At 41.1% G+C, this 20,727-nt stretch overlaps 1 protein-coding gene across 7 annotated transcripts in view; it reads right to left on the reverse strand.

Annotated features, from left to right (window-relative positions):
* DPF3 (double PHD fingers 3) overlaps positions 1-20,727 on the reverse strand; it is a 221,991-nt gene that overhangs the window by 103,989 nt on the left and 97,275 nt on the right. For all 7 annotated transcript variants that reach the window (XR_013346358.1, XR_013346361.1, XR_013346360.1 and 4 more), the window contains one exon: positions 20,147-20,254. Coding sequence is in view for 3 of the 7 variants with exons in the window: in XM_077818754.1 (XP_077674880.1) it covers positions 20,147-20,254 (108 nt within the window). In the remaining 4 variants the exon portion in view is untranslated. The remainder of the gene's footprint in view (positions 1-20,146; positions 20,255-20,727) is intronic.

Raw genomic sequence — 20,727 nt, forward strand, 5'->3', positions numbered from 1 at the left:
AAAGAACTTTATGTCATCTACAGTTTTGCAACTTCACTACTCACCGTGCTTTCCATACTGCTGATATATTAAACAAGGCACGTAGTACAGAACCTTGAGGCACCCAGCTAGTAGCCTTTTTGCCATGATGAAAGTTGACCATTCAATCCTACTCTTAGCTTTGTCCTTCCTAGACAGTTTTTGATTGGTGACAATACTTTGCCTCTCACCCCGTAACTACTTAGCTTCTTTGGTAGCTGCTTATGCAGGATCTTCTCAAAGGCCTTTTTTATAAAAGTTGTTGAGTCTCTTTCTGTCTCCTCCCTAATTTCCCAGGGCCTGGGCGTCTCTACTTTACAACCTTGGTGGTTACAACTCTCGTTAGGGACATTCCTGAGGTGGGGGTGCTTTATCAGCAGCAGAACATCCTTTTTTTCCAATTTTAGTGATGAACTCCCAGAGTTTCACCCAAGGCTGGCTTAATATGGGGGGGAGGGGGAAGGGGAGGTGATCAGGTCTCACGCCTACATCAACCTCTTCCCCCTTTTCCATTACTTTACAACTTCCAAGAGATCAGAGAGACATGATTTTCCTTTGCAGACACCATGATGGTTAGATCCTATCATATCTTTCAGGTGTTGCATTATTCTGTTTTTAATTATTGTTTCAACCAATTTGCTGAGTACAAATGTAAGGCTTACTGGTCTGTAGTTCCCTAGATCAGCCTTCTATTGAATATAGGTAACTATATTTGCTGCCCTCCAATCCTTCAGAGCAGTAGCTATTTTTAATTATCAGTTTGCTCCAACGCCTCTTGTTCTGACATCTCAGTCTCTGAGAGTACCTCAACTTTATTACCCCCCAAAGCTGCTACTAAAACTAATATGAATAAAAGTTTTCATGTGTTTAAAATAGAAATTTCAATATACTTTATATATAAATCTCCTCACCGTTGGAATTTCAAATGCAATACCACCTGGCTAGTGCGTGAGATACAGGAAGCAAACTTGACCAGGCTAGTTTCAATGTCAAAGCTAAATAAAATATAAAAATACTTGTATATTTTAAGGTTTCAGTCATATTAGTCTGTATTCGCAAAAAGAAAAGGAGTAGAGACTAACAAATTTATTTGAGCATAAGCTTTCGTGAGCTACAGCTTATGCTCAAATAAATTTGTTAGTCTCTAAGGTGCCACAAGTACTCCTTTTCTTTTTGTATATTTTAAGTCTTTTTTCAGTTTTAATTAACTTTGATATAACTGGTGATACAGGTAAACATTGCACACAGAGAGAGAGATTGTAACTTAAATTTCTGATTTTAACTCGACTGTGTCCCTTTCATAGTGATTAAATTAACATGGATATTTTTGTTTACTAGCTAAATGCTAAATACTAGTAAATTTTGTTTACTAGCTAAACCTGTATAGGTATCAAGGTCCTTACACTTATTTACACAGAATCTGAACAATCGCCCATGTCAACATCACTCCTGGGTCTGTTCATTAGTGAACTTGCTACTTCTAAGAGAAGCACATTTTTATAGGTCCTACAAAATGGGTTTTTTTTTTAATATCAGTTTTTATCAAAACAGCAGTATGTTCCACCCTTAAATACGCACAACTTAATTCACAATGAACTTGAGGCTAAACAACTTCACAATGCCTACTCAAAATACAAATTAAAAACAACCTTCCCTTTTTCTAGACAATGTAATGTATTTGTTTCACAATGGATCATTTCCATCTCCACGGTAGCAGCTGCCACCGGAGCCATCATCTCTGTGCACTCATAAGCAGCTCCATTTCCAGGTCTAATTGGGAACAGAGATACTTATTGGGTGAGTTCCAGCATGATCCATCAGACCAGAGACAGCTACTGTGCAAACCAAAAGCAATCCAGCTTCCAAAAAGCCTCTTAGACGAACAGTGACTATGCTACAGGGATTCTTGTGGTCTTTGGTGCTGTTTCTCTAAAACTTAAGAATCGCCAGAGGAAACTACATATTAAGAATCCAATAAGTGCTGTTTAACATAGATAAATCCAAAGACGTAGCCTTAATAGCCACAACCTCTTTAAAATTACACAGGTGGTCAAAAAAAGCCACCTAATTCGCAGCAAACAGATCTACCACTGGGTGAATGCAGCCACTAAGCTCATTAACAGAATGTGGCAGGATGTGCCTGAAAGTGTCAGACAGTGGCTCAGTGAGCAATTAAATCCCATGTCACTTTAAAATAAAAATCTATCAGTGTCACAAGAGTGTGAAGCCTCAGCTCCTCTGCTGTTTCCCACCCCAGCCTTTTATTTATCATGGCATATCGGGAACAGTTAAAGTCACAACGATTATAATGAAATATGCCATATAAAAACCAGATTAAGCCTGCTCTTCTTTTGGGAAATATGCAGAGAGAGAAGCTGTCTGTTAGCTGTCGAGTTTGCAAAAGATACCATCTTTTGGGATGGTGCTCCCTGCCAGCAGACAGAGTGCCCCAGGGGAAAAGGTGGTGAAAAACTCAGACAAGCAGCATCCATCCATCCATCATATGCTCATCTCCAAGGCACAAATATAGCATTAGCGTGCAAGGGGGCGGGGGGGAATACTTTAAGAAGAAATAGAATACAATGCTCTTGCTTGACTGGCTGTATTTTGTAGCTGTTTGGGGCAAAACCAGTGAACATAGCATATTTTGCTCGCGCTTGTTTGTTTTTGTATTTGTGATCAGTTTCGTGATTTTCTTATTGTTCTTGAATTGGATGGATTCACAGCAGTGAGTAGAATTAGATATACTGAGGGAGAGCAGGTGCTCTGCAAGCTTCCTTCTACACACTTCTGCCAATGCAACTCAATCCTGATCTCCTGCAGCTCTCTCCTATTCCAGATCTGGACCTTCACACAGCTCTGCCAATGCACAGCCGCAATCCCTGTTATTCCAACTCTGGGTGCCAAAACAGCATTGCCATGGTGCTTCAATCCTAACCCTCAGTACCCTCTGCTATTCCAACCCTACCCTCTACCTTCTTTCCATTCTGTCAATGCACTTCACTCCTGACCTGCAATCCCCTTCTATTCCGGTCCTGGGACCTACACCCAGTTCTGATCATTCACTCCCACCTGGCTCCATGATACCTCCTACTAACCCAGTCCTGGGCCTCTCTGGAACAGAAACTGCCAATAGTGCTGAACTGTGCAGTGGGTTAGTGGTGCAAACAAATATCTTCTGGGATCTAGTCTGAAACCATCACATTCATTTCCCTTTTGATCTGAGACAGACTGGGAGAAGCCAGGTCTCTGGTGGAAGTGAAAGGCTACTGCATTAAGTCATGCCCAAACGTCTTCACAACTAAGGGCCTGATTTTCCTGTCTATCAATGCCCCGCACTGGCGATGTAAAAGGGGGCTGAGTGTAAGAATCAGGCCCTAAGTCACCATTAGGGAATGGCAAACCTGTCCTTGAACTAATCCTACTGGAAAGTTTGAAGATGTTTGGGAAGCAATATCTGTCTATTATCTCCCTCTCGCAACACATCGCCTTGAGTGGGGTGAATGAATTGGTGGATTTTCCTCCCTCACGTAAAGGCTCTCTTCAGGGGGCAAACTGGAGCTGTACCTCACCCTGTAGGATGCTGCAGATTAAAGTGGGGCCCACTGATCCCTAAAATGGGCCTCACTAAACAGTCTTTCTACATGTAAAGGCCCACTGGGGCTTTCCTTCAATTTATGCCCCAGCAAGCACTGGCAGATTGGAAAGTCCTAGGGCTTCATCCCTTCCTTTCCTACAAAAACTTCTAGGCTTGTGGGGGGGGGGGGAGAGAGAGAGAGAGAGAGAGAGAGAGAGGATGTGTGCGCACTATGGGACTGTGCAATTCCATGGGACACTCTGGGTATAAATTGCAAGAAAACCCCAGGATGCCTTTGAATGTTCAGACATTTCCCCTGGGCCCAAGGGAAGGATCCCTGGATGCCACTAGCACCTACCTAATTGTACAGCGCATGAGGTTACCAACAAAGGGGGAGAGAAATAGGGTTGCAGGGACTGGTAGCAGTCCTCAGAACATGGTTAAGCATTGTAAAATTTGCTCATTACGAATCTGTGTGTTTTACAAGCAGAATATGGTAGCCTAGTCTCTAATAGACATCACAGTAAAAAAATAGCCCTCCCGTTGATTGTGTCTCAGAAGTAATTTACACGTTTATTTCTCAGCACAAATATAAATCAACGGCACATATAAAACATTGTACCTGCTTTTCAAAGACTTCAAACTTACTATACCTAGCTAAATTCTGGAGCAGCTAACTTCCCCCAGGGCATCAAATCCTAAAGTGATCTCTCCCTCTATTCTCCCCTCCAAAACACTGTTCTAATTTCGCAGTCTTTGCCATTCATTCTCTCTCTTTAAATAGCATCCTATATCAATTTAAAACAAGACGTAATGCAACTCACCCTTTCACAGCATCAGCTCATGTAACAATTATATTATAGTATTTGAGGAAAGAGGTTGCATAATCCCTACCTTTGACAGAAGTCAGTAATTCAGGTGGTACGGTGCTGTGGAGCTAGGTGTGATCTAGACATCTGAGCAATGGACAAGGAATTAGGAGCTGCCAAGTTCTAGTCCTGGCTCCGGTGTCAATGCTCTCCATAGCCTTGAGCCAGTTACAGCCTTTCCACCTCAGTTTCCCCATCTATTAAATGGGACTATAATTACATACCTTCTCAGGGAAGGGTGGAAGTGTTAATGGGATGTGCTAAGTGTTATTACGGTTTGCTAAAAAAAAATGTAAATTTTAGATTCTCCTAAGGTAATTTGTGGGATCTTGTGAGATTTTGCAGGACTTCTATAATATCCCATAGGACACCCTAGAGAGCATGTAGTGAGAATTCCCCACATTTTAGTCAGGATGCTTAATAAGCAAACTGCACCACAGAAGTGGGGCAGGTGCTGGGTACTGTTGCAATTGTTGCTAGACCAATTGCTTTAAGCAACTTTAATTGACATGCTCTAGAGGGAAGGAAGGTTGTCAAGAGGAGTTTCAAATGGGACAGAGAATTGAGCATCTTGGATGCTGTCTCTAGTCCTGTCACTAATTTGCTGTGTGATCTTGGGAAAGTCATTTACCCTCTGCCTGCTGTAGCGTGGAGATAATCCTTACCTACCTCACAGGGTGTGGTGAGGCTTGTTTAGTGCTTGCAAAACACTCAGATCCTCAAATAAGAGTGTCTATAAAGTGCAACGTATTATTATAGCTGCTTGCAAAGGTTTAAACCATTTTTTCAGTGAAGAAAAAGAAAGTGCAAAACTTAGTCGACTTTATTTGCACACATAGCAGATAAATGGCCAATTGATAAACCTCTAAGAATGAGGATACTTACCCACATTGATAAAGGCCATCAGACAGATAGCGATATGTAATTTCAACGTACTGTTACAAAGAGGTACGCTTGTAATGCAAACATTGACACTTTCCTCCAGAGGTGCCAATAAGTATCTTTCTGGCATTGGGAAAAAGCACAACAAATGTATCCTCGGCTCTTGCTGCCACATGAAGATGAAAAACTCCAACAGCCCCATAAAGATTTTAGATTAAAATGTGAACTCTAGAATTAATACCAAAATGGGTAAAACAGGAAGATTAATGGCAGCAGAGACAATGCAGATGGTGAAAGGCAGCCTGCAGGTTCAGCAAGACTCTGCATGAGGGAGGAGGAGGAGCAAGAAGCAGCAAGGGGTAAACAAGGTGACATTCAAAGGCAGTAGAATGCCCTCCAAAAGGCCAGCCAGAGGGCAGCTGTGGACACAGATGGGCCATCTGGGGTAGGCAGGCTTATGCTAACATGGCAATAATTACTTCTTAAAAATTGGCAGGGAGGTAAGAGGGCCAGAAGCAGATAAAAGTGATTTGTTCAATGTGCAGATAACACAGTAAAAAGGGTGGCAAATAGGAAGACAAGGATACAGAGAGAGAACATCTATTTTAAAAAGAATGTACGAATGAGAGAGACTGAGACCCCCCACCAGGAGCCCACTGTAAGGAAGTTTCCATGGTCACGTGGTACATTGGGCCAACACCACAAATAGATTATTTCCCCATGCTAATGTTTTCCCCAAGGATTTATTACTGAGGTTTAGGGAAAAGAGGTCAGAATTAAAGAAACAAAAGGGTTTTAGACAGTAAATAGTAAAAAAGCTCATCTCAGACTGCAACCCTGCCCTCCAACAGCAAGACATGGAATTCTGACTCTTCAGAGACTCCTCTGATTTGACAGAGTTCCCTGGCTTTCTTCTCATTGCCTGAATGGGCCTTCAGCTTCCAGCCATGCTCCATTTGTTCCATCCTGTGCACCTCTGGAAGAGATGCACCAGGTTTTATAACTATTTGCTTACTGGTAGATAAATGGAGGAGCAAGGCCTCCCTTACCCACTCTGACATAAGAGTGGCTTAAACAGGCTCCGGTGGCTTTCTCCTCTCCTATTCCAGGATAGCAACCCTTCTCCACATCATTACCTGAGTTCATCCTTCAGATAAGAATGAAACTTTTTACAATCCACTTCCTGGTTTCTATCTGAAACCAGATTGATAGCACTGGGGAAATGAGGAGCTATGACCCACCCTTCCCTCTGAGCTCCAGGCTCAGGGCCCTAACAAATACACAAGAAGAAATTGCCCAGTCTATTGAAAGGTGCTGACTTTTCTTTCCCAAGAGCTCCCAGTGACAATTTTCTCTGTCACAATAGCACTTTATAATACACCTAGAGTGTTGATAAAAATGCAGCTACCTCCAAGGGTGAAAGGCCAGCAGGTGGCCACGCTACGTAGTATAACAGTTTGGGGAAGGCAAAATGTTGGCAAAAGACACCAAGATAAAATTCCTACTCTTTAAACATTCCCTGGAATCTTCAATGTCCATATAGAGCAGATAGCAGCTCAGTACTTTACATCTTTTCTGAAAGACCTTCTTGCATTAAATTGCGCTGAACCCAAACGAAAATATGAAGGGCTGAGTTGCCCCAACAGGGTTTGAATGTATGTTTCTTGAGGGAATCTGACTCAAACCTGATGTTCAGATCATTAGAACCAACCCATAAAATTAAAAAGTAAATGTATTCATCTATTTATTAAATGTATCAATCAAACATCACTTTGGTCCACATGTAATGTGTTTAAATTCACCAATGTCAGTTCTAAATGGACTCCTGCAAAATAAGTCAAGCATGTAGTCATCCCTCATCCCCCGCCCCTACATACACACCCTGAGGCAAAAGTCAGAGAAAAAAAAATAGACAATCCTATTACACTGTGCCCTGAAGGTCAATAGACTGTCTCTGTCAATCCAACAGGATAGTGAATTCAGGAGTCCTAGACATCCCTCCAAGCCCTTCCAGCAGCCTTTAGACCATCAAATCTAGGAACTGTTAGCAAGAGTGTCTGAGCTGATGGCAAATGTTGCAACAGCAAATAAAGTGTAAGGTGGTCTCTTAGGTAGCCATACCATTTGGCTGTATCTAATACTACTATAATAGACCAGGACAGGAGCAAGTAGATGCAATGCATACTTGAAAACACTAGATGGGGTGAAGGAAGGAGTCTTAGGAAGAAGTGGGGGAGGGAATAAGATGAAATAGCAGCAAGCTTGTATAATCATGCCATTGCATATTCAAGCCAAAGTACAACAGACTTGTTTTAAAAATTGCAACAAAATGTATGAGACATAGATGTTATTAGCCTGCATTATGCCCTCTGTCTCTCTCTCACACCTCCTCCTCATCTAGCAGAGAGGAACTAAACTGTGTGGTAAAGCCCTAGACCCTAATAATGTCTGTCTTCTGCCTCCACTTCACCTTACCGAAAATGGCAAGGAGGATGGATGAAAGTGGGGGAAGGGAGAGAACTAACATCCAAGGGGAAACGAAAGTGAAATACAAGAAGCTAAGAGTTGTGATCCTCCTGTATTACCTTTCATTCAACTAATGATGAGCCAAAGGAGCTGCTGGGCTGGGCTGCAAGATTGATGGCTGCAGGCAGACTCCACAGTGAAGAGACAAATGACTGGTCATTCCCCTCTGATGCACAGAGACACATCCATCCTCGCAGCCATACCAAACCCAGTCATGCTCCTTTTAAAAAAGGAGAGATAAACACTGGCAGATGGAGGCACCTGGGTGTCCTTTTCCTGCAGAAGGACACAGTTGTACTCTGAGTTCCAGGAGAAGCCCTGTCCATTCCCTAACATCTGGTTGTGGGATTTGCTAGCTTCTCTCCCGCCCAGAACAATCATCCATCTGTGGAACAGAGTGCAGGTCAGGGGAAGCTGAAGAGAATGCTATGACAAGCTCATCAATCTACACATGCATGTTTGGTTATTTAGCTTTCTTTAAGCTGTTCCTAAACTGCTACCAATATGAAAAAGTGAATGGTGGAAAGGGCACAATAACTATTAAAATATTGTCCATGTACTAAAGCAGTAGGAAACTAATTAAGATTCAGGATTGAAAAGTGGTTCCATCTGTAGCCTTTACTAAGTTCAGGTGTATTTGGGGTATCATTGCTAGCAGGAACGGGGATTTATTTTGCTCATTTGGATAGCAAAACAAAGCCCCACAAAAGTATATACAAGTTCATAGATTTATAATGCTCTACTCTGGGACCTCGGAGTGGAGCCACTACTCCAGATCGAGAGAGGCCAGCTGAGGTGGTTCAGGCACCTGGTAAGGATGCCCACTGGGAGGCTTTCTTTGAAACTCTACTGGGCACGTCCCACTGGAAGGAGGCCCCGAGGCCAACCCAGGATAGGCTGAAGAGATTAGATCTCCCAGCTGGCCTAGGAATGCTGGGGAATCCCTCAGGAGGAACTTGTGCAGAGGAAAGGGAGGTCTGGTCCTCCCTATTCTCCATGCTGCCGCCACAACCCTTATCAAGAAAAGCAGCATAAAGGAAAAAGAAGACATAAGAAAGAAGAAGATATTTATAATGCCATCCCCAGTTATAGCAACTTCAGAGGATACTCAGTCTTGATTATTGCTCCATTCAATTAATAGTGTGTTTGCTAATCCCGTCCTGGTCTATAGCACCACTCCCAGTTACAGCACTGCTGTTTTCAGTTTTACAGCTGTGCTGCTACCTCACTTCAGCAATGCACATTACATGGCAGATGCACCAGGAGCATCATTCACAAATGTCACATCCCTCTTTACATTCCTAGCTTCTATGAACTTAATTTTATCATCATGTACCAAGTATCTCTACCGCCATCACTCCTGGATATAGCATCACTGAAGTCAAGAGAAGCTACAGGTACTCAGCACCTCTAAAAATCAAGCCACCTGCTGAGATGCCTAAGTGTGGATTTAGATGCCTGACAGTATGACCCACACTTGTGAACGTCAGCTTTTCTTCCTATAACACAAGGTCTGTTGGTCTTTTTAAAGGTCTTCTCTGTAGATCCATAGGTCCTACACAGGGTATTTATTATTATTATATGTATTTCTAAGGCATCCATCCCAGTAGTATCTAGGTGCCGATACCTATATTTAGAAATCGTTCATTTCTCTCAAGGAGGAGGAGTAAAGTTTCCATCCCTCCCCACCCCATTAAGGGCCAGGCTCTTAGATGATCTAATGGATGCAGCTCTATTGGCTGGAGTGACATCCATTTACACCAACGTAGGCTCTGGCCCTAAATCATCAACTTCTTTTAAGAGGAATAAAATCTCGTGCATTATAAAAGAGTGATATCTAGGTCTGGGAGGTGACATTTAAAAGAAACCACACACATGCCTTCTCCCTCCCAATGCACAGTACACACCTGTCCTCCTTCCCCCAAGGAGATTATTACTGACAACGTGCTCAGAGGGAAACCCTGGTGGTGTCTGAATTTTGATGCATAAAATACTTGTATTTATTATGCATTTAAATGCAAGGAATATTGAAATGAATTGTAATCCAGTAAAAACATATTTAATATCCATCAGGTACAAGATGATTATGAGGCTGTAAAATGTTGACCCTAGAGAATGAAAATGACAGATTTAAAGTGTCCACTGAAGAGGGAGCGGACATGTAGTGGAGAGAAAACTATCACCGAGTTCTCTCTGTGCTCAGCAACTAAGTAAAGCTTGGCTTGTAACATTTTGAACTGGACCTTAATGTTAGCATTTATTGTTTATTCCTTTATATTATACATTGGAAAAAATAATCCACTATAAATATTATAATATTTCAAGCTACAAAACAACTTAATTTGCCATATACCAAGAAGTTAATAAAACTGAATACATGAAATTGCCATATTATTGAACAAAATGACATTCTGCAATCTCTCTTTTATTTTTTTAAGAATTTCTTTATTATTAGTGAGTATACAAGGAGTAGTACATGGTTTCCTGGTCTAGCAGTCCTTCAGTTTTAGAGGGTTCAGTCCTATAAAATGCTGAGTACTCAGACTCTAACCCAGCAGTTCCATTGACTTCAACGCAACTATTTATGTGCATTATGTTATTTGTGTGCTTAAGTGCTTTGGTGGGATGGGGCCAGAGTGATCAATACCTTGCAGGATCAAGCCCTAAGGTTTTGATCCTGCACACACTTTTGCATGCACTGAACTCAAGGGATTAATCACATGCCTAAAGATACTCACATGTATAAATGTTTGCAGGATTGGAGCCACAGGGCTCAATCCTCCAGGTCTTACTACCAGTCATAGGGCACCATTCTCCACTGCTTTGCATCTTGAGTAGTCCTTTACGCCTGTGTCAAGTGGAGGGTGCCAGATCAGACTAAGAGGGCTTAATTTCATTTACAAAAAGTCCCCTTTAAAGGCACCTTAAAGAGAGTGTAAACAACAGTTAGAGCCACTTTAAGGCCCCTTTAACACTGCCAGAATGGTGTGAAGTGGCCTTCCTGCAACTGAAAATCAGGCCCAGAGCATTTTACAAGCAATTTGCAAAAACGTAAATGACTACACAAGGTGCAGAGCAGTGGAACGCCAGGCCTGTACTGCTTACTACCATGAGCAACTCCATTGTCTTCCAATGGGACTCTTCATGGTAGTAAGCACTGGGAACAGCAGAGTTGGCAGGACCTAGCCCAGAGGCAGTACAACGAAAAGAAGTTTATTTTAGACCATTTTATTTAGCCAGAAATTCCAAATTATTTTGAAGCCTGGTTATTCTCTCTCAGCTGTTTATTGGTAGTGAACTGTAAAACTGCTGGGGCCAAACGGTCCTCAAAATTACACGGATGTAAATAAGGAGTAATTATTAAAGTCAATGGAGTCACACCAGTATAAGAGTAGCATGAGAGAAGAACCAGGCTCCTGTACTGTCAGGACTTTTTCTGACTTCAAGTGGCATGTGAGCCAGAAGTTGCTCAAGAGAACAAACTTTGAGAGATAAATGAGTCGTCTTCAGCAGAGCGGGCATGTATCACTCATCTCATGCGACACTCAGGCATTTGGCAGCCCTGACACACCTCCTTGTTGGGATGTCCTACATCCAGAAGAGTTACAGGCATTCCTCTACACTTACAGCTTTTGTACCAATGCTGGGGAGAATTCTTTTATGACATTTTTATAGCGGCTAAAGCCCTAGCACGGATGCAGGTAAGTGGTTTTGCTGGTGTAGCTTATTTTGTTTGGGGATCCAGAATAAGCTATAATGGCAAAAGCACTGAGTTCTTCACTGGCATAAACTGTATCTACACTAGCAGGGTTTTCTAGATATAGGCAAACCTTTTCTCATGTAGACTAGGCTTCTGGAGTTGCTCCTCCCTTTTGCTAAGAAGCACTGAAGTACCTCTTAAATGGCCTAATTTCAAGGGACTTCCCCTATTTTAGTCCTCAGGTTATCTACATTCAACACAGATTTGGTATCCCCCCCCTTTTTTTTTTTTAATTGAAAATTACTTACATCAGAAATAAATAATTGTGAGAGTAACATTATGGAAAAAGTTATTTCCTGTACACTACAGGAATGAATCTCAACCATTTTACACTGCCATCAGGAATAATTCATCTCTCTCATTCTGAATCTGTGCTGGAACTAGGGGTGCTGCCGCACTCCCTGGCCTGAAATAGTAAAACACAAACACCAACATGGTTTCCATGGTTTCCATCAGCAGCACCCCCCCTATAAAAATTGTTCCAGCACCCCTGAGTCTGCATCACACACTGCATCCCACATTTGAGCCTTGGGAGGTTAAGAGGTATGTGCTGAGGCACCTTCTCTGCAATATGCCAGGCAGCTTCTCTGCTTCAAGCTGCCTGCTCTCCCTGCTGGATCTCAGCCAGATAAGCAGCAGGCAGTAGGGAGTGGGAAGCTAGAGGAGGAGGAGGAGGAGGACTTAAGGAAGTAGGGAGAATACACAGGCAAGGTCCAACCTCAGTTAACACACACACCCACACCAGCTATCCCAGGCACCTGTTACCACACCCAGCTGCCTTAGGCACTCCAGGCCAGTTCCCAAAGAATTGCTCAGCACTTTGCAGGATCAAGCTCTACATGACGAAGGGTTCTGCAGAAGCCATTATTAGCTTCACCAGTGCCATTCATTCCTTCAATTTAATAATCTTCTCACTTAACCTCTCTGTAATGAGAGTAACACATGGGAGTGCTTATAAGAAACTAAACTTTTATTTCCTGGCACCAGTCACAGGACCTGGGTCACAGTTCCAAAGTTAAATAGACTTGGCAGAGAACAGGGGTCAGTAGCTAAAGGCCCTTTATTTAAAATGTAAAAAAACATGGGGCAGATTCCTACCTAACCTCTACAGACCAATGTGCTCTCACGGCTTTGCTCCCTTCCAGTGACACAAAGCAGTTGGAGTGTCCCATGGAACTGGCTTTATGGCTTTATTCAGCTACACAAGAGAAAATGTGAAAGATGTAAATTTTTAAAACCCAGGAAATAAATAATCATTTTTTTAAATTTGGGAAATTCCAGAAACAGAAAAGTTTATATCCAAATCTAATTCAAGTTACTGTGTGGAAACAATGTACATATCTGACACACCATTAACAAAATAAAAAAAAAAACACTTAAAAGCAAGGAAACTCCTAGTTAAGGACATCACAAATCTCACGCCATCCACATTAAAAACAACAACAACAACCACCACCAAATTGGCCAAGAGGTTTTTTTTGAAAAAATGGTGACTAAGTTTGGATGCTTCCATTTTTGGAGGCCCAACTTGAGAGACCCTCAGGGTGCTAAAATTCTGTTCACTTATCCTCTGAAAAATCAAGCTCCTTTCAAGTGTCTGAAGCTGGGCAGATCATTCTTGCCAGATATAACAAAGTCATCCATATTTCAGCACAACACAACTTTAACTCTCATTCAAGATGAATATTATCTTTCCAGCTGCAAACAAAAAACCCTTTGAAAACAGAAATGTAAAAATTATATATGTTCAAATTAATGGCAGTTTCACACACAGGACTTTTTTGTTATTATTTCCAGGTTTTGCAGTTTTTTCTTTTAACATCTTTCAAATTTGCTTTTGTGTACCTCAAAGAAGACAATTTTTTTATATTTAAAAAGTATGTGTCATTCATTTTAGGCCCATATACACATAATTGTGCATGCAAAAATGCAGGGTCAGCTACGTGCCTCATTCGCACGCTCGGATCCAGCAAACATGTAAATACCTGCTTTACTTTAGTCATGCAAATCATCTAATTGAAGCCAAAGGACTGCTCACCGGATTACAGTTAAGCATGTGCTTAAGCATTTGCAGCATCAGGACCACTGGATAACATTTTCAAAAACAGCCTCCTAAAAATTTTAGGTGGCTAAGTCATATTTGAAAAATCAATAGGACTTTGGCTCCTGAGTGCTTACCTCACTTTTGATAATGGGACTTGGACTGCTTGGGAAAATTTTATCCCAATCTACCCCAGTTTTGCACACATTTTGTACCTGGTCTAGATTTTCTAGGAATGGTGTCTCAAGGAAAGGCCTAGGTGGCCCAGAAAGGTACAGAATTAACATTTCCCTAGTCCTGATTATTTGCTACTTTTGCATTGGCCTGATCCACAGCACACTGGAGTTAGCGCGTGTCTGACTTCAACCGGCTTTGGATCAAGCCACTTGAGAGATTCAAAGCCCCAGCGGCTTCTTTGGGAAGCCCTTTTCCTAATTGTAAGAGCTGGCTCATCCAGGCAAGAAACAGAAGCGACACCATGTGATTTATGAGACCAATCAGTGCTAATCAACACACGTGTAATTTCGAATAGCAAGTATCAAATACTTGCCATGAACTAGTCCATCTCAATCTACAGAGGAAAGGGGGAGAAAGAGACAAAAAGTTAGTCCCATAAATTCCAAAGACAAATTGAGAAAATAGCAATGTACTTGCAGATAGTCCACAAATACAAAAAGTGGTTTAGCTTTACTGACTTAATTCTCCACCAAGAATTATTTGCTCATCCAGAAATGGGTATGTTTGATTTTCAGGCATCCAAGATCATGAAATTCCATTTGGGGCAATATTACACACTCACTTTCATGCCCTTGAACCTAAAGAATTAAATTAGAAGGCTAAGAAGTTACAGCTTATCACAAGATAACTGCTTCCAGCAAGGATTGTACGTGCTTTAATTCCCTTAGGGGGGAAGTTATCACAGCTTAGGCAGCCCTGGTAGCCATACAATGCACAGCTCACAGAAGGTCAGCACAAAGCAAAAAGAGTTACACTGGGCAAAATCAGAATGATCTTTACAACATTTACCCTGCTCATACAGCCTTACAAAATTCTACTCTTTCACTCACCTAGAGTAATTTTATTTATTTATTTATTTATTTTGGATGAATTAGTTCAAATAGTTGTTCTGCATCATCATCCTGGAAAGGGTAGATAAGCAGATTTTGCTCCTGGGCTGGTAAATTTTCATGACTGTTTTGCAAGGCTGTTTGTTGATGACCAAAATGTGGTTTAAAAACCCATAACAAACAACATGTTTTTAATTTATATAGTCCTTTTCACTTTAAGACCTACAAGCGCTTCACAAATATTCATTAATTAACCCTTGCAACACTTCCCTAACATAGATAAAATAACACAAGTATTATTACCTCCATTTTACCGACAGAGAAACTGAGGTAGCAAGATTTGGACTTCATTCTCCACTGCATTGCATCTTGTACAGCCATTTACTCCTGTATACACATGGGTATAAAGTGCTGTGGGCCAGATGCTCTGGTCCATCAAGTTCACTTTGCAGCGTGTAAGAAGAGCAAAGTGAACAAACTGCTTAGAGATTTGGACTGGAGGGAGAATCTCTGCTGATCTAACGATGGTGGAGGTAGTGTAGACTGGGCTAAGGATGTGTATAAGGGGATGGGGAGGAGGAATGTATCAAGGGGCAGGAGACCCCTCCCCCACTAGCATAGTTTACACCTATGGCAGAAGTTAGAGTAAACCCCCTGCTGCTAACTTCTGCCAGGGTTGGGTGGATGAAGATCAGGGCATGACAAACGTTTCCCAGTGGCAGCCACTGTCTGCTAAGTACAAACTGGAGACAGAAATAGTGGAGAATAGGAGCTTACAGTTCCAACTGTGCAGTGCTTTTGCACTCACTAGTCATCTACATGCTGTCGTGCTTTGCTGAATCAGAGCTGCAGGGACTTGTCCAAGGGCACAAGAGGAATCAATATTTACTTTAGTCCAGGTAAAAGCTAAAGCTGGTCCAAAAGGGGGGGAAATGTCAATGAATTTCCTCTTATCCATTTTTCATCAATGTTTTCCAAACAGACTTAGAACCGATTAAAAAAAAAAAAATAGGAGCGGAGCAGTTAGAAATTCTACAAAACAACACAAATGGCTCATTTTGCTTCCAAATTTCAAACATTTTGAAATTTTCTGACCAGCACTAATACAAAAAAACACAAAACAAAAAAAAACCTCAGGAGTTCCTGTTCCCAGTCTTGTGCTCAGACTATGAGGCTGAATTTCACTCCAAAGTGATCTAGAAAGTATTATATCTGCATACATGCTGTACAACCACAGGGTAGACCATATCCATATGTGCATTATATCTGTTGCTCTTCTATTTTGGCATGCAGCACTGTACTCTATAAAATACTTCATGAAAATTAAAGTCTACTCCTCAAAATGTTAAATGTTTCACTGCTTGTCCTCCCCTCCAAGTTTACTGTACGTAGAACAGATGGTGGAAATCAAGAGATAATTTTGAGATATTCTCTAGGTCGTCCAGACATTGTAGGCTTGATGCAGAAATTACAGGTTGAAATTCTATGGCCTGTGTTATGCAGGAGTTCAGACCAGATAATCGTAATGGTCTCTTCTATGTGTCTGTGATTTATCCAAACCTAACATTTTACCTAACTGTACCATAAAACTGTCATAGTTTCACTGAGATTGCCCTAAATAAATAAATACATTTAAAAAAAACCAAAAACAATAAACCATTCTTGTCACAGAGAAATCTATACAAAGAAATAAAACATACATAATGGGCCTAATTCTTCTCACACAAGGTTTATACTCATGTAAATCCACTAACTTCAACAGAGTTACTCCCACTTCACATCTGTGAAAGCAGAGTCAGGCCCTGCACACACTAATCACATGCTATTTGTTGCTCCCTCTGCTGGCCCTGCAGCAGCAATCTGTACAGACAGATGCCCATACAAGAAAGTAAGCAGAAATAAGCAGGGTTCATTTCAAATTCTGCAACAAACTTAAGGGCTGGCAGGTGGAACCAGTGACTATCATATGAAAAAGGAAAAAAGAAATCAGCTAGAAAAAAATGTTATTTTTAAGCATTGGAGAGTATGTTACAAATAAAACCCTCCATTGTTTAAAAAAAAATGCATGTGTTTGAATGAAAAGCAGATTTGAAAAAAAAAACATTTTAAGTTTAAGATTTGGGGGAATACTGCCGATATAATATGGAATGGTAATGGGTTATAGAATTCCTCACCTTTAGATCAATTCCAGTCCCTGACAGTAGAGATCAAAAGTTATTACCATCTTCTGGCTGTCAGGTCAAATTTGGGTGAAAATTTAGCATTTTCAATAATGTTTACAGAACCTGAGATCAATTCCTACACAAAAAAAACATCACTGCAGTGAAATTAAATCTGCAGGCACCTATCTGAGGTTTGGACTCTGGTAAACAACAATTTTTAGGGTCTCATAATTCCAGTGCACCTTGCTCAATTCACTTTAACTTTTACAGAAATGTTCTAATTTAGCCACAAATCGAACCTACCAATTTTGATTACCATATAATCCTTTTTGCAGATTTTAGGGTTTATAATATAGCAGAAACTCAAAGGCAATTATGGAATAATTAAAAAGTTTCCATAATTTTTTTTAAACATTAGTGAAAACAAACTTTTCCCTCCAACATTTTTAAGTGAAACATTGCAGTCTTGCACTACTGTATGAGAACAAAGAGTGTAACTAACTAGAAAATGACTGGAACCAATGAAGAAACTTGTTAACCTATTTTAGTTGGCCAAGCTGAGAGAAATGCTAAAAGGAAACAGTCTACACAGTGAAAAGTAGATTTGACCTTTTTTTCTGCTCTAATAATCAAGGATGTTATTAGTAACATAGGTAAGGAAAATTGAGACAAAGATGATCTCGTGGCTAAGGCACTGGACTGGGACTCAGGAGATGTGGGTTCTGTTCTTGGTTCAATTTCCAGCTTTGCCACATACCTATTGCGTGACCATGGGCCTGTCATTTAACATCTGTATGAGTAAGTTCCCTGCTACGTAGTTGTGCAGTGCCTAGCAGAATGGGGCCCTAACTCTTGGCTAGGTCTATAGCCCCTAGCGGAACATAAATAATAAAAATACTAAAACTGTCTTTTGAAAATATATGATTTTAATATGACACTGTCCATTTAATGCACCCAATCCTGAGAGGCACTGAGCTCCTGGGCTATGATAAGCAACTTTCATAGGAGATTAGGGCACTCCTCACTTTCCAAGAAGAGCTCAGCACCCTTCGGGATCAGGTGTAATGTCAGTTAGAGGATTTGAGGCGCTTGGATGACGGGCACTACAGATTGGCTATAAAGATCCATGTGCAATCATACACAGACGCACAGTGATTTATTCCCATGAGCCATAATGCTTATTTCTTAAGATATGAAAGATCTCACCATTGAAAGATGGAGTCCAGCACATGTGAAATTAAATGTCAAATATTTAGTGTAATTCATAATTGCCTGGTAATACAAAGTGATAATGATGGCTATATTGTCACTTTAAGTAGTTACGGCAAATGAACTTATGCAGTACTTTATTTCTGCCGCATGGTCTATGGGTTTTCATAATTAGTATTAACATAAAAATTGCTAGACTGTTGATCACATGATTTTACTACAGCTACCCATGCAACTGTCCCAGTCTACAATGGCCAAAGAGAGGTGGTTGTCCAAAGGTTGCTGTAGCAACAGCTATTTAGGAGTTAGATCACAAGATGTGAAGATAATTACTGTTAAATAAAAATATTTCACAAACTAAATTCCACAGGCACAGCGCTGGACACTAAGAGCATCGTTAATTATCAGAGAGATTTTTGTGCAATGTTCATATTAGCATGGAACTAAAAAATGACAGAGAAAATACTTTAATGCAATTACATTTCACACTAAAGGGGGCTTGTATTGAATGTATTTATTTTCGATTACCAAATGCAATAGTCTAATTGGCTGAGACATGGTCCTGTTCTTTGACATCTACAGATGAAAAGTGCTATACAGTGCAAAAGTATATTGTATTATCATTACTATTTTATTACAATAAAGTAATTTCTCCTTTACACTGTGTGAGATCACGATCAGTCCCCGGGTCTTGATTTTGTCCACGGTTTGTAACCCTTATTTGGCCATTACAGTACTTCCTTCCTTTTATCCATCTTATTAGTGACCTCTGCTATCATGAGGATAATGAGCCAAAACCTGGTCTCACTGAAGTCGACAAGAATTTTGCCTCTGACCTCCCTGGAGTCAAGACTTGGCTCTGCATCTTTTCTACCTCCTGCTCCACAAGTGACTGCACTAAAACCAATTCCCTGGTATTGTTGCTCAGCACTCAGTTCCCAGAGAACTTATGCTGTCAAACATTTTTTAATATTTTGTTAATTTATATTTTCGGTTGCATGTGCGTGTTTTATACTGGCTCCTCTTGAAAACCACATACAGCTCCCAGTGTGTTCCCTCTTTCTCATAAATATATGACCCTAAAGACAGTATGCCTTTACTACTAACTGCACTGAGGAATGCACCACACTGCACTCTACCGGACACAGCTGCTGATCCTTCACATCTGCTTTACAATAACGCATTCAGCATCCAGACTCTCCATTTCAAATTAGTTTAGTGGTGAGGAGGAGCACCAAGGATAGCAAGGGTGAAAATCAAAGGGACTAAAACACACACACAATGTTCCACATCCTCACTAACTGTTATGATTAACTATTTATATTGCAGTAGCACCTATTGTGCTAGGCACTACACAAACTTATCAGTGCACGATTCTGCACACAAATCAGTGGTCTCACCCCTCTTCCTAGCAAAGATTTCACAACAGAGGCCATAGCGAAGCTTCATGTTACTAACACTTTGGCAGTCACTATAACAGGGTTCAAAAAAGAACTAGATATGTTCATGAAGGATAGGTCCATCAATGGCTATTAGCCAGGATGGGCAGGGATGGTGTCCCTAGCCTCTGTTTGCCAGAAGCTGGGAATGAACGACAGGGGATGAATCACTTGATTTCCTCTGCGGCACCTGGCACTGGCCACTGTTGGAAGATAGGATACTGGGCTGGATGGACCTTTGGTCTGACCCAGTATGGCCATTCTTATGATAACTGATTGTCCCTTTATATCCTTATGAATGGAAGACAAGATTCATATAAGTGGGCTCAGCTCCTGGTGGTTTCAATGAGAGTTACACCCACTTATGCCAGGGATGAATTTGGCCTGCAGACTTATATTTATTTTATTTTCTAAAAAAAGAATGGAGATTTTATCAAGTCCAGTGCATAAAGAGAAGAAGAAGGAGATAGGCCAAGACAGAGTCCAGAGACTAAGCACCAGTGCTGTGCGTATGCCAGTCTTCACTTGATCCACAATACCTCAGTGAATGCAACACAGAGGAGAGAGAAAGTGAGAAAGAAACACAAAACACGTACCAGGTTTAATTTCCAGAAGCTTCAGCCTGGAGTCCTCAGGAGGATGTAAGCGTCTCTTTTTGCGCCAGCAGCGAGCAGGATATGTGTACAGCTGACCTGGGGCCAGTCCTGTGGGTTAAAAACAAAAAATAAATGTGGTCCCCTTTGCATTTGTAAATCCCCATTATTTTCTCAAGCATCTCTGTTTCTCCATTCCCAGTATTACCATACTATAGGGGTCAATCCTGCAAAGTGAGAAGCAGCTCAGAGAACTGAAGGCATTCAGCACCCCAGAAGCAGTTCAGCATCTTGCAGAATCAGCCCTACAGAGAAGCCACGTGTCTCACTAAACATATTTCATTCTGCACAGGGGTTCACTGCAACCAGAGCGCCACTTAAAAAAAAACAAAAAAAAAAAAGAATTATAACCGATAGGATGGGAACGGCTTTAACCCCATGGACACAAATGGTCATTTTTGAACAACTTGACAATATCAAACCTATGTCAATAATGCAGAACAATCCTACCATATGGTGATAGCGGAGTGGTCTAAGCCAGCCTTACATAAAAGCAAAGAACATTCACCAAACCAGGAACAAAA

This window comes from Eretmochelys imbricata, chromosome 6 (assembly GCF_965152235.1).
Source record: "Eretmochelys imbricata isolate rEreImb1 chromosome 6, rEreImb1.hap1, whole genome shotgun sequence".
Lineage (NCBI taxonomy): Eukaryota > Metazoa > Chordata > Testudines > Cheloniidae > Eretmochelys > Eretmochelys imbricata.